Here is a 17496-nt window from a genome sequence, read left to right on the forward strand (position 1 = left end):
TCAAGGTCAATCATTAGAAAAATGTGGTATAGATCTTAATACTGATTGTTTTTCCCATGGACAATTGTACGTTGCATGTTCGAGGGTCGGTAAACCTGACAATCTATTTATATGCAGCGACAATTGGACAGCGAAGAATGTTGTATATTCGCAAGTTTTACGCAGTTAATTTGTATTGTATCTATCTATCTATCTATCTATTTAAAAACGAGTTGTGTGTATGCATGTTTGTTTGTTTGTAAAAAGAGCGTTTGCATATGACGTCATTATAAGTACATAAGGCTTTGTATATGCACAGACAATGGGAAAGCCAAGAATGTTGTGTATTCGCAAGTTTTACGTAGTTCAAAACACATCTATAAATCTATCTATATTCATAGATGGTACACAGGGACACAACTACAATGGCGCGTAACTAATATGGCGCGTAACGACTTACACGCGCGGGGGGGCTTAGGGGGCGCGAAGCGCCACCCCAACAGCTAATTTTGAATATATTTTTGAAAAAGTACATGGTGATTTTATAAAACTCTATGTAAAACCCTCCATAAGGAAGGTGGTAAGAGTCAGTGTTGTAATATTAGAGGCAACAACCTGGTTTCTGTAAGAACCAAATTACTTTGTGTGATGCTACTTTTTAGACTTAGAGATGCTATAGATAAAGTTTTAAGAGAACAATAGTGGGATTTTGGGAAGGGTAGAAAATGTGTCGACCGAATTCTCACTCTTACATTAATTATCGTCAACCGCCTCAGTTATAAAACACCTTTAGTCTTCACTTTTATATATCACAAGGAAGTATTAGATTCAGCATTGGATTTAGTGAAGGTGCTATCCTTATATGGTATTACAGATAAATGCACAAGAATTATTAGTGCTATATATGAGAATAATAGTTGCAGATAAGGTAGGAAAGAGGCTAGTTGTTAGTTTCCTAGTTTCGTATTAAATCACGAATTGAGCAGTGTTGCGTTCTATCCCCATTTGTATGGAACACTTTGATTGACATTGTCCTAAGGAGAACAGCAATGGCAATGGCAGAACACGGAGTAAAACGGGGAAGTAAAACTCTTGTAGAGTTAGATTACAGTGATGATTTAAGTATCCTAGATGAAAATTTTAGCAAACTGAATGAACTCTAAAGGTTTTGCGAGTTCAAGGTGCAATAATAGGTTTAAAAATTAATTTCAAGAAGAGAAAGTAACTAAAAAACGTATAAGCGAAGTTGAAGAAGTGATGTTGGGCAACGAGAAGATCCATCAAGTGAAAAACTTTACTGACATAAGTAGTATCCGTTTGTAAAGCCGGTGGGTGCAGTGGAGATTTAAAAAATAGTATAGTCATTGCCCAGGGTTTTTTCACAGTTTTCAATCCCGCTTTCTGTAGCTGTAATAAAGGATAAGATGGCTAGATCCCGCTACGCAGATGAAGGATGACAAATTGTCAAAGTCTGGCCTTGTCGGCCAACCGTCTAGGGCAAAACGAAAAGTAGGTTGTCGGCGAATGGGGTAGGAGGATGTCGTAAGGAAAGATTTAAGGGAATGATAACTTCTTGGGAGGGTGTAAGGAGGAAATCTCTGAATAGATTGGGCTGGAGGAGGAGTTTGTGTAGCTATGTTACCCTCAAGCCGCCTGGTGCTTCAGTGAGTTGTTAGTAATAGTAATAGTATAGTACACTTTAAGGTTTTCGAATGATTCGATTGCAGATATCTTTTGAAATTCAATTTTATTTTCAGTGGTAAAATGAATTCATAGAGACGACTCAAGTATGAAAATTTTGATTGATTATATAATTTGCTTTAATTAATTATGTGGACACCGACGATTTGTGTTTGCTGTGGATTTAAAATAAAAACTAAAGCGGATTACAAGATGTATCTTATGTCAGTAAAGCATCGTTGGATACATTTCCCTGTGAATAAACGTGAGTGGCGTAAAGTGATTAATTCCAAAAACCTTGACAATAATTTTTCCTGCAGAGGCATGCATTGGCAAAAATTTTTCCTGGCAGAAGCATTTTCTTCGTTTTTTGTTTGTTTGTTAATTATACCGTACATGTCATGTATTCTTGTCTCATTGCACCTCTTTTTCTATCCATTTTTCGCAGCGACATGCAATTAACATCTATTAAGAGATTAAAGTTTGATTCTACTTATGTAGATGGGAATCTAAAACTTATTTTTCGTAATGTTACCCTGCACTGGTTTTTCATTTACAGTTATTTTTTCAGATGTATTTTTGCACTTCGAGTGTTCTTGAGAGTTTCCTTTGTGGCACTAAGTTCAATATTAAGCAGGAAAAGACTCCTGCTGATTGTTCTTCATACCGGTTCACTACTGTCTCTTGTAATATTAGTAAATTGCTGAATATTTAATTCCTTCCCATCTAACTAATGAGACTAATGAAGGAGAGAGCCAGTTGGATGTTCGTCCTGGAGTGGGTTGTCAGCATCTTCATCCCATTTTATTATCTCTTCTTCTGGATAATAATTCTAAGAGTAAAGGAAATTATATTTGTGCCTCAGATCTTTCGAAGGCATTTGACAGTGTAATCTGTTCCCAAGTTTTTTATTTCCTATATATTTCAGGGGTGAATTTTTCAGTTATTCTGCTTCTGCACTATTGGTATTCTAATTCTTTCCCCAATTTGAAATCTTTTCCGACTACTTTTATTGAAGTTAAAAGAGATTCTAGTGTTCTGTTACCTACACTATTTAAAATCTGCCTTTCTCGTGTGCTTGAGAAAACCTCCTCTGCGTATTTTTCTGATCTTTGAGATGTTTCTTATCTTGTATGCTGAGGATTTACTCCTGATTAGTCGGATTAAGACTGGTTTCTCCAAAATTGTATCTTCTGTTTCTAACACTTTTTCTGAGATTGGTCTTCCTTTAAAGGAAGAAAAGTGTGAGTACAAGTGTCAGTACTTCAACTTCTTCGTCTCCTGTTAATTGTGATACTACCTCTATTCCTTTTATTGGTCCTTTGCGTTGGTTCGGCATAACCCGTACTAATAATGTTTCAATTCTTCGTCAACGCACTGTGTCAGATATTTTTAAAAGAATACAATTTGGATATGGGAAAATTGTTCCCAATCATGGGAAATATAATAGAAGGGCAATCGTGGAACTCAAATTTGCCTTGTGTGATCATCCAGTCCTTTACATGGCAGGAATTTTCCCTACCCTGAGAAAAAGCAATTTAAAATGAATCCGGAGAAGTCATTTCAGATACTGTAAGTTTCTTCTTTTCATTCCTCTTTGGTAACGTAGCTAGATTCTAACTAGTAATTATAATATACCCGAAACAACATTGCAGTTGAAAAAGCTATACAGGAAGCTCTCAAGTAGGCACATTGCAATTGATTGACTTTTTTCTTATAATCGTCTTGTTTTTTTTTATAGTTAACTTCTTTCATTTTTGTATGTTTTGTATTTTCTATGCGTACTTAATTAATTTTTACTTCTCGTCCTAACACATTGTGCAGTGTTTTTGAGGGTAATAAATAAATTATTATTATTATAATTAGAAAAAAAATAAACAGGCCACGTCAATTCTCGTATTAAAATAAGACCTTAAGAAAATCCCATATTGGGCCCTTCGTGGCTAAGAATCCATGATTACCCCCCCCCCCCACTTTCTTCTCGATATTAATTTCATGTACATGCAACTAGAAATACATAGGATTTATTTCAATTTTTTACAACTTAATGATTGGTACTTGCTGATGGATTATAATACGATAGAGAATTCTTTGGCCCGTCCTTACTTTTTCCACTTTATTTTCTATATTTTTATAACCAAAGTTTCAAAGTGTTTTGCTATCCCTTTTCTATTTCAGCACGATCATGATTTAATTCTTTACTTGTATATCGTCTTTGACTTTGTGATTAAATCTTTGCATCTTAAATGTTAGCGGAAACTAAAACTTAAAAATCCACAAAAAAGTACCTGCAATGCATCCCAGAGATCGTTTTTACTTAAACAAAAAAGATCTGAGTATCCAACACTTCTTACATTTGCTGTTCTTCTATTTCCAGTTTTATTTCCAGCAATATTTAAAATTGAAATTTCTCCAAATACACTTCCAGGGCCAAGAGTCGCAAAGACAGTTCTTCCATCATCTGCCACCACCTCTAACTTCCCTCGCTTGACAATATACATCTCCTTACCCACATCACCCTTTCGGCAAATGTAGTCACTAGGACTGAAAACTTGAAGCTAAAAACAAATCAAATAAACGTGATTATTTCGAAGTAAAATTGCCGGTAGCTATAGAGCCAAAACTCAAACATTCCAGTACTGTCATTCTGACAAGCCCTGACTGATAACTCATGACCATTAATGTTTTTTTTCCTTGTGATTACGGATTTTCCTTTTGATCACGTTTTTTCCTTTCTATTTTCGTTTTAATTTTCCTTTTTCATTTTTAGGCCTTCGTAAAACGTAGTGTTCTTTGAATTGAGGATAATGCCATTTTGTTTTGTTTTGTTCGATGTTTATAATTTTAAGAAGGGCCTACCTACCTTTGGTGATTGTGTTAGTTTTTGGTTGTTTTTTAGGTAATATATATATATTATAGGTAATATATATACATAGGTAATATAGGTAATATATATTCTATAGGTAATATATATATATATATATATATATATATATATATATATATATGTTTTTATATATAAAAATAAGTTGTCTATGTGTGTGTGTGTGTGTGTGTGTCGAGTGACGTCATGTTTGTGTGTCGACTGACGTCAAGTTTGTCGACTGACGTCATTATAAGGATTGAGCTGTATGCGTCATGAAGTTGTTTGTCGACTGACGTCATGTTTGTCAACTGATGAAATTACATACCGGGACACCGGGACATAAATGACGACCGGGACACAGGGAATATAAATGACGACCGGGAACCTCAAAGAGAAATTAAAGACTGGGACATCCGGACACAAATCACGACCGGGACACAGGGAATATAAATGACGACCGGGACATAGGGACACAACTACAACGGGGACGCCGGGGGCACAGGCGGGATATATAAATGACGACCGGGATACAGGGATTGTTCGAATAGAAATTACAGACCGTGACACAAATGACGACCGGGACACAGGGACACAGGGAATATAAATGACGACCGGGACACTCAAAGAGAAATTACAAACTGGGATACCGGGACACAAATGACGACCGGGACACAGGGAATATAAATGACGACCGGGACACAGGGACACATCATTAGAATAATGAGGTATAGATCTGAATACGGATTGTTTTTCCCATGGACAATTATATGTTGCATGCTCAAGAGTCAGTAAACCTGACAATCTATTTATATTCACAGACAATGGGACAGCGAAGAATGTTGTATATTCGCATGTTTTACGGAGTTAAAAACATATATATATATATATATCTATCTCTATTCACAGGTGGGACACAGGGACACAACTACAATGGCGCGTAACTAATATGGCACGTAACGACTTACGCGCGCGGGGGGCTTGGGGGGGCGCGAAGCGCCCCACCAACTAGGTGTTGGGGTGGTGCGAAGCGCCACTCCAACACCTAGTATATATATATATATATATATATATATATATGTAAAAGCTCTAACTCATTTTTGATTTTATGCTTGTTGCAGTGTAAATAATGGATTCTTTTCATCTTTTGGGCCACTCTTCTCATTTTAAAATTTGATAAAAATTTATAATTTTTAATGCCATTACCATTTTTTATCCTCTACTATATAATTTTTTTTTTCAAAACACGAGAGTTACCTTCGAATACAGCTATTGAAATTGTTTTGCCGAAAACAGCAATGAGGAAGACCAATCGTGGTGTTTATACCAGTAAGAAACAATACGCAGTAGTACATGCATTTCTTAAAGAGTAATAAATAATCTCAAGACAGTATATATAGGCCTGTTTTAGCCATAACAGTTGGTAATATTTTAATTTGGAAAAGCCTATGATGCTGTATAGATGGTTTAGCGTTCAAAATGTTTGATAATACTAATGTAGAATAGGAAGCCAAAATTAAAAAAAAAGATGAACGGAAGAATTCATTCTAAACAAATATATCTATCTATATATATATAAATAAATTGTTTGTGTGCTTTGTGTTGACTAACGTCATGCATGTTTGTCGACTGACGTCATTATAAGGATTGAGCAGTATGCCGTCATTAAGTTGTTTGTCCACTCACGTCATGTTTTTATGACGTCAAAGGCTTTGTGTATGACGTCATTATAAGTATATAAGAAGGCCTTTCAAAGAGACATTTTTAATATAAATCTTAAAATGACAGAAGAACCTACAATGGCAGAAGAAACAGCCGAGGAAGCTGCTCAAAGAGTCTATGCCAAAAGGCTTGCAGCTAATGGAAAAAGTAAGAAAAAAAGGGTGCCGAGGAATCACAACAACACCGTGAAAACAGGCTTGCGGCTAATAGAGAAAGCATGAAAAGAAAGCGTGCCGAGGAATCACAACAACAGCGTGAAAACAGGCTTGCGACTATAGATCTTAAAATGACAGAAAAACCTACAATGGCAGAAGAAACAGCCGAGGAAGCTGCTCAAAGAGTCTATGCCAAAAGGCTTGCGGCTAATAGAGAAAGTAAGAAAAGAAAGTGTGCCGAGGAATCACAACAACAGCGTGAAAACAGGCTTGCGGCTAATAGAGCAAGTATGAAAAGAAAGCGTGCTGAGGAATCACAATAACAGCGTGAAAACAGGCTTGCGTCTCAAAGAAAAATCACCAAAAGAAAGCATGTCGAGGAAATCACAAGAGCAACCTGAAAGTTTTCGCCTGGCATTAAATAGGTAATTCAAAGAGAAATTTTAGCATAAATCCTACAATGGCAGAAGAAACAGCCGAGGAATCTGCTAAAAGATTAAATGCGAAAAGGCTTGCGGCTAAAGAACACAAAACCGCGCAGTTAGATGAAAACCAACCTGGACAGCGAGAGTCAAAACGTATCAAAACTCAAAATGATAGCGATGATGATTGGGTTTGGGATTCTGACTTGGATAAGCTCATTAATGCCTACCAGATTTTAGTTAAAAAACAAAGGTTCGGCGATATGTATTTCATAGTGACGAAAGACAACCCAGGGTAAAACAAACCAAACAACTTGAAAGTGATACCGATGATAAAAAAAAAACGACGTTGAAAGGACTATCGTTTCCCAGTTGCAACATCTTTTCCACAAAAAGAATAATTTAGTGCTTCTGTTCAAAACAGCAATCGAATTGATGCCTACTGATACGCAACTATCAACGAAGTGGCAATCGTTATGGTCGGTGATCAATTCTTACCTTAAGATAATGTTCTTTATAGGCGAAACAATCAGTTGATAAGAATTGCTTAAACTCATCGATGCTACGATGCCCTACAATATCCTATCATTTTTTGGGATGGATCCGACGGCTATCACTAATATAAAATTGATAAATCCCCAACAAAGATATGGATAAGAAATGCAGCGAAATGAAATATTATGCCTATGGATTAATGATTCGTCATTTATTACAATTACATATAATCCATCTTTGGATTAGATACAACAGCTTTTACATCCTGGACAATCGCCGGTTCATAGACATGACATTACGGCCCGTGTCTTCCGGCAAAAGTTGCTCTCCTTCATCTCCTACAGAGTTATGGGAGAAATAAAAATCGCAAATGGCCAAGAATATACTCCACCGAATACGGCTAGAAAGGTCAGATATGACCTTGGACTTTACAACAGAAATTTATAACTGCACTTTAGTTATGATTGAAGATTTGTGCTTATCTATTGCAAACAAATTTCTCAAGCATTTGGGAATGCCTTCACCTAATCGTAGTGCTTCTATTTCTACATGTGTAGAATGGGATCATGAACAAAGTTACAACACAATTGATCTATTGTCGTATGTTACAGACCGGGACACCGGGACACAAGGAATATAAATGACGACCGGGACACTCAAAGAGAAATTACAGACCGGGACACCGGGACACAAATGACAAGCGGGACACAGGGAATATAAATGACGACCAGGACACTTAAAGAGAAATTACAGACCGAGACACCGGGACACAAATGACGACCAGGACACAGGAAATATAAATGACGACCGGGACACAGGGACACAACTGCAACGGGGACGCCGGAAGGGCACATAGGGGATATATAAATGACGACGGGGACACAGGGATATTCGATTAGCAATTACCATCAACAAAGCCCAAGGGCAATCATTAGAAAAATGCGGTATAGATCTGAATACCGATTATTTTCCCATGGACAATTATGTGTTGCATGTTCCAGAGTCGGTAAACCTGACAATCTATTTATATGCACAGACAATGGGACAGCGAAGAATATTGTATGTTCGCAAGTTTTACGCAGTTAAAAACATATATATATATATATATATATATATATATATATATATATATATATATATATATATATATATATATATATATATATATATATATATCATGAAAAGAGAAATCACCAATGCAACAGCACAAACACAAAAAAAAGAAAAAAAAGAGAGACAGAACGAGAAAAGGAAGACTGTTTTCCTAAATTAGTGATTAATATAGACCAGCACTTGAATGAGGCCTTAACCCTACTCATCCATACAATCACATAGGTCAAACAGCATAGCCACACACAATCAACCATAAAGAATAATCCATGGACAGGCAGTCATGTCGTCAATAAGTATAAGTCGTCATTTACCAAACAAAAGAAAAAATAATATAGACAAATAATTCAGAGGCAACACCCAACATAAGGGCTCATCAGGAGAATACACTGGCCTATATAGGGTTTCGCCAATTTTTGTAACTGAACCCAATTTTTATAAAATTCCAAGCTTAAGGCTTAAGAGAAAGGGATAATTCGCAATTCCCATAAATACGTGTTAAGTTTAAACACAAAAGCACCAATGGATTCAGATGGTTTGAGGAGCTCAATTTTAAATCCTCTTCCAGCTTCTCTCTCTCTCAAAAAAAAAAATATATTATTTAGGACCAAAGAGCCCTAAGGCCCGACATTAACAAAGATTTTGAGCATTGCATTAGAATCACAAGGACAGACGAATCTTATATACAACACTTCAGCGTCAGGGTAAGTACTGTCGTGCGGTCACATCTCTAAGTACAAAGAGCACACCCGTGTCTGAAAATAATTCAAGGTACTGTTATTTAGCGGCAGCGAAAATTAAGATTTAAACCAAAGGTATGGGTAACTTGTAAGAGTGGGAACTGGCACTAGTGTCGACAAAAAAACTGTCAGCGTCATTTAGCATTTGACAACACTTGGCATTTTTTTTCACTGTAATAATGAGAATCACTAATTGTATTAATTTAAACAGCCAGACGCTAGATGACATTGATAGTTTTGTTATCAACATTAGCGTCAGTTTCCATTCTTGGCTCTTATATGTTACCCATACCCTTTGATTCAAACTTTAAGCAAGCATAAATTAAGAAGGCCAAAGCCATTATGTATTCTGTAGAAGGAACACAAAATATAAATTTTAATTAAATCTCACGGCTCTTGTAATTAGTACACATGATCTCAAATTCGAATCAAACGTCATTAAAATTTAAAATTATAGACCAGGTTTTATTTTGAATTTTTAAAGTTTAAATTAAAGAGCATTTGTAGAGTTTAGACTAGAATTTATGAAGAACGACAGTTTTCCCTTCTAAGGGTAATTTCTGCTCTTTTCAAAGATAAATGAGTATACAGCAGTGTTTCCCTATTGGGGTGTACAGATCTCTCATGGGAGGGTCCAAAGAAGTGTTTTAGGGGTCATTTTAGAAATCATTCTACCAGGGCTACATCCAAGTTTTTTTTTTGGTGGGGGTACAAAAGAATTTTTTCGGGAGAGGGGTTACAATAAGAAATCTAAAAAATGTATCAAAAATTCGTTTATATTCATTTGTTACATTTTTTACGGGTCGGACAAGTATTTTTTTGCCCCCTCCCCCCAAAAAAAAATAACTTCTCCTAACCTCCCGTGGATACGGCCTTGAATTCTACTGAAATTGCTCAAGACGGTAAAAACATAAAATAGGGCTACAGTGACATTATAACCAAGACAAAAAAATTAAATTCGTGTTCCAAATTCAAAGGGCTACGACCCAGGAAAAACAGTGAAAAAATGGCTTCAGTAGTATTGCACATCGTGCGGTACAGCATCTTTTCTTTCATCGAATCGGCGCACGGGGTGAACACCTTAAGGTCATTGCAAGTGTGTTGCCCTGTTAAATTAATTAATTAATAGTTTACTAGTAATTAATTCCTTAAATTACTAGTGAAACATCCAATTATTAGTTGTAATAGTTTATCCCGAAAAATTGCTCGACATGGTTTTTATATGTGATAATAAAAACTTCATCATAAAAATTAAATCCAAGATTTTAAAGAACGATATGCTCTTATTTAGAATAGTCTACCAAATATACCACATTAAAACATTTAACTCTATAGTTTTATCATGTTTTTTGACGTAAGATCTATATCAATGTTTAATTCTTATATCAGTTTTCTTTTGTCAAATTGATCAAATTGCGTGCTTTTTAATTTCTTTTAAATTTGCAAAGAGCTTTATCATCAATTTTAATGCAGAAATGTTTATTGAAATATTCATAGCAGTAAGGAAATACTTATACAGAAGAAATTATTTGTTTAAAGTAAAATTTGGTGCTTAATGTTTAATTTGCAATTATATTTTGTGTTAAAGGTTACTGACGTTTATGATGTTCAAAATTTTTAAATCAAAGCTACAATTGACTAAAGCCAAAAATACTTTAGTTTTTTTGAAATGAAGACTATTTTTTTGTCAATCAAAAGAAAAATAATTTTCTTTTAATGAAATGAGAAAGATTAATCACATTGAAAAGAAGATAATATGATGGTTTCCATTTATTAAAAAAAAGTTTTTCCTTTGTGTCATAATACTTTTTTGTGACATCAAAACCTTTTTGCTTTCAAATATGTTTTCATTTTATAGCATATTTGATTTAATAGCTAAATAAATACCCTGGTCATCGAAGAAGATATTTCTTTTTAATTTTTTTTTTCTAAGTAAAATACACTTGCTGAGTATTTTTGAAGGCACTAGATCTTTATGCCACAAAGTAAAAGCATAAAATGTGTCAAATATAATTCAATTTCTAAACGAAAAATCTATTTTTAACCTTAAAGAGAAATATTAGTCACTAATCAAGACGAGTTAGGCCAGTAAATAATGAGTAAGTGATTAAACGCTTTAATTTAACAAGCAATTAGTAGTTTTTCGTCTAATCGTCAAGTATCACTAATGAATTACTTTGTCTGAGTAAGTACAATAGCTGCAGAACTACAAAAGACTTCACTAGTAACTCCACACACTGCACTTCACTAGTAGAAAAACTTCATGAAGTTTTAAATAACGCCAGATCGAGACAGAGGGAGAGGATGGAAGTATAGATAAGGTGAAAAAGTAACAGTAGAAAAAGGGCCTACTACCAATAGGTCCGATAAAGGTGGGAAAAGACGGTAAAGAAAAACAAGATAACATTTCAATGTTTTTCAATATTAGATTGAGAAATTTTACATTCTCTCCTTAACAAATTGCCCTTCTCTTGTTTTTGTTGTTTTTTGGCTTTTGTTTCTTACCTAAATTGTGGGTTATTTGTTTTCATTTTGATTATTCATAGAAATATAACGAATTTAAGCCCAACTGCCCTTTATACCCATAGTAAATACAAACAATAAAACAAACAAACACAAGAACAGAAAAAACAAAAAAATAAAGCGATAAGACTTTCAATGGTAAAGTTTTACATTTATCCATAAACCTATATATGGTAGATTGTCATAGTTGGTTAATATGATCTTATTATTCTTTTGTTATGTATTTTTAAAACAAGATGTATCATTTCTGGGAGATAAAACTCAAAACTTACTTAAGAGGAATTGAATATGGTTTTACCTTGTTTATTTATAAAGAAAAATTATATTACTAGATGGGGGTCTTCCTTCTGATTCCCTTCCCCACCCTTCAAGTTCTTTGGTAAAAATATACACTTTTATACTTATTCAAATTTTTACAAATACAATATTTTCAATTTTTATGAACCTAAAATTTCTCGTCTGTAAGAAATTGAAAATTTAAAATACCGAATTACCTTAAGCTTTAAGACCAGTTCTGTTAGTAAACCAGGCTCACAGTCTTGAAAAATTTTCACTTTTTTCAAGGTATCAAGATGAACGTGAATAGCTATTTCTGCTTTCAGCTTATCTGGCAGAGTTCCAAGAATTTCTTCTTCATTCAAACTTTGCTTATTTGACCACAAGTAATCAAACCATTTTATAACCCTATCTTCCAGCTCTTTTGACACTTTTCGGAACTCCATATACTGCTTAATTCCGTCCATTTTATTCTGGAATTCAGTTCTCGCAGCGTTCATATTTGTAATCATGCTTCCAATATTTCCAACAATAGTGGCAAAAATAAGTACTCCAATCATTAGATCAACAATTGTGAAGATATATTCAATTTCTAGTTCCGGTGGTGGGGTTTCACCAATGGTTGTCAGGGTCAAAGTTGACCAGAAGAATGCATAAATGTATTGACTGCTGAGTGTTTTATTCTCAGCCACCAAATCTTTAACTACCCACTCATCACTGCCAAATCCTATTGCATTACTTACTCCAAAATATATACATGCATTCCAGTGAATGATTATTAATAGGAAAGTAATAACTTTGCAAATGCGGAAAATGTTCGGAAAATTAGTATGTGTTTCAGTCCGATCAAGGAATGTAAGAAGTCGTCTGATTCTAAGTAACCGATTAGATCTGATTAATACTGGACATGGTGCGTTTGAACAGTATCCAAGACCACTTTCAGAAAATAAATATAAGAAATCAGTTGGTAAGATACTGAGAAGGTCAAGCTTGCTGTCTATGCTGAACAAATAGTTCTTGCGAAGTAATGTAGGGTTTTTCACTAGTAATCCCTGCTCCAAATATCCTGAAAAAACAATAAAAAATAATTATTTTCATTCAAATTATCAAGATTCACCTTGAAACTCACCTGAAGCACGTTGAAAATGTTCAAAAAGGGAATCTTTTAAATATGTCTCAAGTATTACACGAAATAAGGTTTTTAAAAAGTCAGCTTGACAAGTTTCTAAGAGATTAGGATTTTTTTTATCTTTTATGATATGATCAAGTATTCTTCGAGAGAATATTTTATTTTGCACTGATAATTTGTAAAAATGATCATTTCTATTCAAGCATTTACCAAATACACAAAATTCCAAATGATTTTTTGTTTCTCAAATCCATCCATTTATTTAATCCTTACACTCTTACAGCTGATTATAGACTAAATTAACAAAGCCAGGGAATGAAGATCCCTTCTATCTTGAATACCCTCTCATCCTCTTTTGGTCCCCTTGAAAAAGGAGCGGGAACCTACTAAAATATATGATACGAAAAAATATTTTTCCGATTTCGAAGCATTCTTCTTCCCCAAAAAAAGAATAATAATGATCTCGCTATTATTTCACATTTTCATTCAGATCATTGTCTTCAATACATTCCACCAATGCATTTAATCCATTTTGTAGTCTATGTATATGCATTATATAATGGATTTTATGAGATAGAATCTGTATACTTGAAAAAGGTCGTAAGATGAGTTTAAGAAGAAACGGAAAAGTTTCGTACACACCCTCCCTCTTTGTCGAAAGATTTCCCCCTAGATTGGAAGGCTGGTTCCACCCCTGTGTAATAAATTTTCTGACAGGCGTACTCAAGCTATAGTTTTTTTTTCTAGCGAGGAGGATCTATCTTCTGATTCAAAAAAGGCAGTGAACCTCTCTATCAACTGGAACTAGATGCAATCAGCCTTTCAGAAATAAATTTCCAAGACTCTTATCAGGAAGTAGCTTTCTCTTCAAGAAAAGGAGGATTAAGGTCTCTTTATAGAGGTTAATGTCATAGTTGGCTGTGGTTCTAGCTCAAGCGCCATAACAGGTTCAGTAGTAGCAAAAATTAGGAGCACCTCGAAATTCCCAAAAAGGTTTAACATGTAAAGAAACAACCAATCCAGATCTAAATAGTCAAAGCAATACAGTGAATCATCTTAATTCACGTTAAAAAAAAAAACAGAAACCGAATTTCAGATAGGAAGAACTAGGTTAAGACAAAGATCAAGGGAGCAGTAGACTCTGGTACTGTATATATGAATCCTAACAACCAGAAAACTCATGGGAAAGAGAAGAAAGTCAAGAATGTTGTTTGTAATAAGGATTGTCATTATAATTGCAGTAAGTCTCTATAGCCTCTGAAGAGAGACAAAAGATATTTAATGATTTCTGGAGACTAAGTAAGGATATTAAGAAAAAGTTTTACTTGAAAGGAACTAAGACCGTTCCACCCAAGAAGAAAGTGGATAGTGCAGCCACTATCTAGAGCGATACTATTTTGTCGTTAACACGAAAACAGCCAAGATTTGCAAGAAATTTTATTTGGCTACTCTAGATATTTTCAGAGAGAAGAATTTACTACGCACATTCAAATGTTTCTACAACAGGAGTGCCAAATCCAAAGACAATACAGGTACCTCGAAACAAAACTAATAATGAGGACATTGAACTAGTGATAAAGCATATTGAATCTTTCCCGTCCGTTGCATTGCATTATACACGAGACAAGTCTATTAGAAAATTCTTGGATGCAAATCTAAACATTCGCAAAATGTATGAACTGTATCAGGAATGCTGCAGATAACTAGCAAGAAATGATTTTACTGACTTAAAGTATCGTGAGATCTTCAACATGCAGTTTAATTTGTCATTTCGTTTCCGAAAACAGATCGATTTGATGTATGTAAGGAATGAAAAGAAAACAGAATTGAAATGGGTCAGGTAGTCAAAGAGAAATATGAGGCTCATGTGGAAAGTAAAATTGAGACCAAGATTGAGCGTGACGTAGACAGAGCAAACCTATCTATTCCTCTACTCTGTTTTAATCTGGATAATATTTTTCCACTGCCCCGGGGTAATACTTCTTCATTTTTCTATAAAAGGAAGATAACTACATTCAACCTCACGGCAAATCTTTCATTCCACAGATGGACTAGAGAGAAAATCAATGAGGTATACTGTCGCATTTGGTCCAAGCTGGAGACTGAACGTGTAGGAAACAAAAAAGCTAGTGGACTACTGGCTATACTGGAAAAAATTCTTGATACTTACCCTGACATGTGCCAATTAATTACTTGGTCGGACTCCTGCGTGTCCCAGAACCAAAACTCAATTATAAGCTTCGCCATCCAAGATGTTCAAAGAAAATATCGACGGTTAAAAAGTGGTTAGGAAGTATTGTAAACCAGGTCGTTCGAGAATACAGAAGGTTGATGCTCTATATGGCACTATTAAAAAGGGTTTAAAGCACCTTCACTTTTTTCCCCCAATAGATCTGGTGAGGAAGTCACTGAGAGTAAGAAGGATACATCCTTTTCATATCCTGCAAATCCCCCAGTCAAAGTTCTTTGACTTTCAAAAGCCAGAAAAGATGTACAAGTGCTCGTCGGTACCATATTTAAAGGTAAAGTAACTTGAGTTCCGTCAGAATAACGCTAAACGAGTTTGTTTTAAAATTTTCTTCTCTGGAGAATTGCAAACGGTTATTAAATCACAAGAATGTACTTCGATTAAAAAGTGTCCCAACACTTCGGAAGTCCTTGTTTTTGAACGTCTTGTTTTTCCCATACTTTGCGGAAAAGGATTGATCTACCTGATGCGAAAATCAAACATTTCGATAATCTCCTGAAGTTCATCCCCAACGAAGACCAGGAGTATTTAGAAACCAAGATTGAAAAGTATTACAAGGCCAAGGGGGATGTTGAACGTTTGAAAGCCTCTCCGTCTGCGCGAGATACCTGTCCAGAGGAGGATTCCAATGAAGCAAAACAGCGGCCGGCGAAGAAACTCAAATAAACATAAACGTTTCTGACATGTTTTGTAATTTTTATGCGTTTTCAAATAGTATTGCTGCATCAGAACTCGTTTGTCATACCTTCACGTTGCAAAAATAGGCAGCCAATACCATTTCATCTTATCTAAGTTTACTCCAATTTCGTTAAGGGTTGATTTTCGTATATCTATTTCATTTCAAGTTTTGACAATGAAAACTTCACCTTTTCCATCTGACATTTGGGACCTTCCTGGTTATTTTTTCTCTTTTTTTTATGTATTTGCGAAGAAAATCGGTTGTACAGTGTAAGTTCTAGCAAAAATGAAATTTTCAAACTAAATTTTCTCGGAGTTTTAAGAACCTTAGTTATGACAAACCGCTCTCGGGAGACAATATGCGTTATATTAAGTTTTGCTGCAAAACATAACTGCTGGTCCAATTTGAATTTGCTCAATGGTATCCCATATCTTGCACACATCTCATCCCATTCAGGGCTTTGTTGAGATCCTCTTGTAATTTCTACTGCTATGTTTGGTAACTTTTGTCTCTGGATCATTGCTGCTGCCAGCTCTATTATCAACTTATAATAGTGTAAACAAACCACTCATTTTTGCTACTATGTTTTGTCAAATAAAAACTTGATGATAAAGAATATATTCAGACTGTTCTCTCTCTAATTTTACTTTCTTAATAGTATAATACACATTTAAAATCTAGCCTTATATTAGATCTGGTTACTTTGGTTTGTTCCCAGCACTTTATGTAAGTATGCAAATGAGGTTCTCATGGAAGTTTGAAAAAGAGATGTACCCTCTGTATTATAGACAATATGGTTGCTAGGGAAGGTTCATAACAGGATATGGTTGTTAAGGAACGCATAGGAGTGCCTTTGGCCATATACCCTTAACCGACCCTGATATTTTGCATATCTGCCTTTTTGACCCCTTTCATGCATATGATGTCTCCTGATTTTTTGCTACACACTTACCATTCTCAGAAAGTTTCAACTTATTCCACTTAGTAGTTCCTAAAATATAGTTGATATACCTCTTTGACAACCTGGATGCACATAGAGTCTAAGATTTAGTTCAGTATCACCCTCAGCATTCCCTGAAAGTTTCAACTTAATGCCCTTAACCTGGATTTTCAGTGATTTGTATTTAGTTCAACATTTCCTTAACATTACGTGAAACTCTCATATTGATATTCATAGTTACTTTTGAGACACTGAAGATACGGCCTTTTAAACAACGAAATTCACATAGCGTGTTTTTATTTATTTCAAAATTCCCCCTTAATGTCCCCTGAAAGTTTCAAGTTAGAATCCTTAGCTTTTTCGGAAATACTGTATTGCAGATGTGTCCTTTTGACAACCTAGATGCACATTGTGTCGCTTTATTCAGTTCAAAATTCACCTCAGCGTTTCCCCTTCCCTAATAACCTTATAAATAAACCTTATACAAACTTATAAATAAACAAAGGACATTGTCTATAGCTTACAGTCCTTGCCC

The 17496-nt window shown here is 34.9% G+C and overlaps 1 protein-coding gene across 3 annotated transcripts in view; it reads right to left on the reverse strand.

The window, feature by feature from the left end:
* LOC136025211 (cyclic nucleotide-gated cation channel subunit A-like) overlaps window positions 1-17496 on the reverse strand; it is a 71227-nt gene that overhangs the window by 24912 nt on the left and 28819 nt on the right. For 2 of the 3 annotated variants that reach the window (XM_065701021.1, XM_065701022.1), the window contains exons 5-6: window positions 12184-13031; window positions 3948-4217 (exon numbers count right to left, since the gene is read on the reverse strand). In XM_065701021.1, coding sequence (XP_065557093.1) covers window positions 3948-4217; window positions 12184-13031 — 1118 coding nt within the window. The remainder of the gene's footprint in view (window positions 1-3947; window positions 4218-12183; window positions 13032-17496) is intronic. The other variant, XM_065701023.1, reaches the window with a different exon arrangement.

The sequence above is a fragment of the Artemia franciscana genome, chromosome 3, assembly GCF_032884065.1.
Source record: "Artemia franciscana chromosome 3, ASM3288406v1, whole genome shotgun sequence".
NCBI lineage: Eukaryota > Metazoa > Arthropoda > Branchiopoda > Anostraca > Artemiidae > Artemia > Artemia franciscana.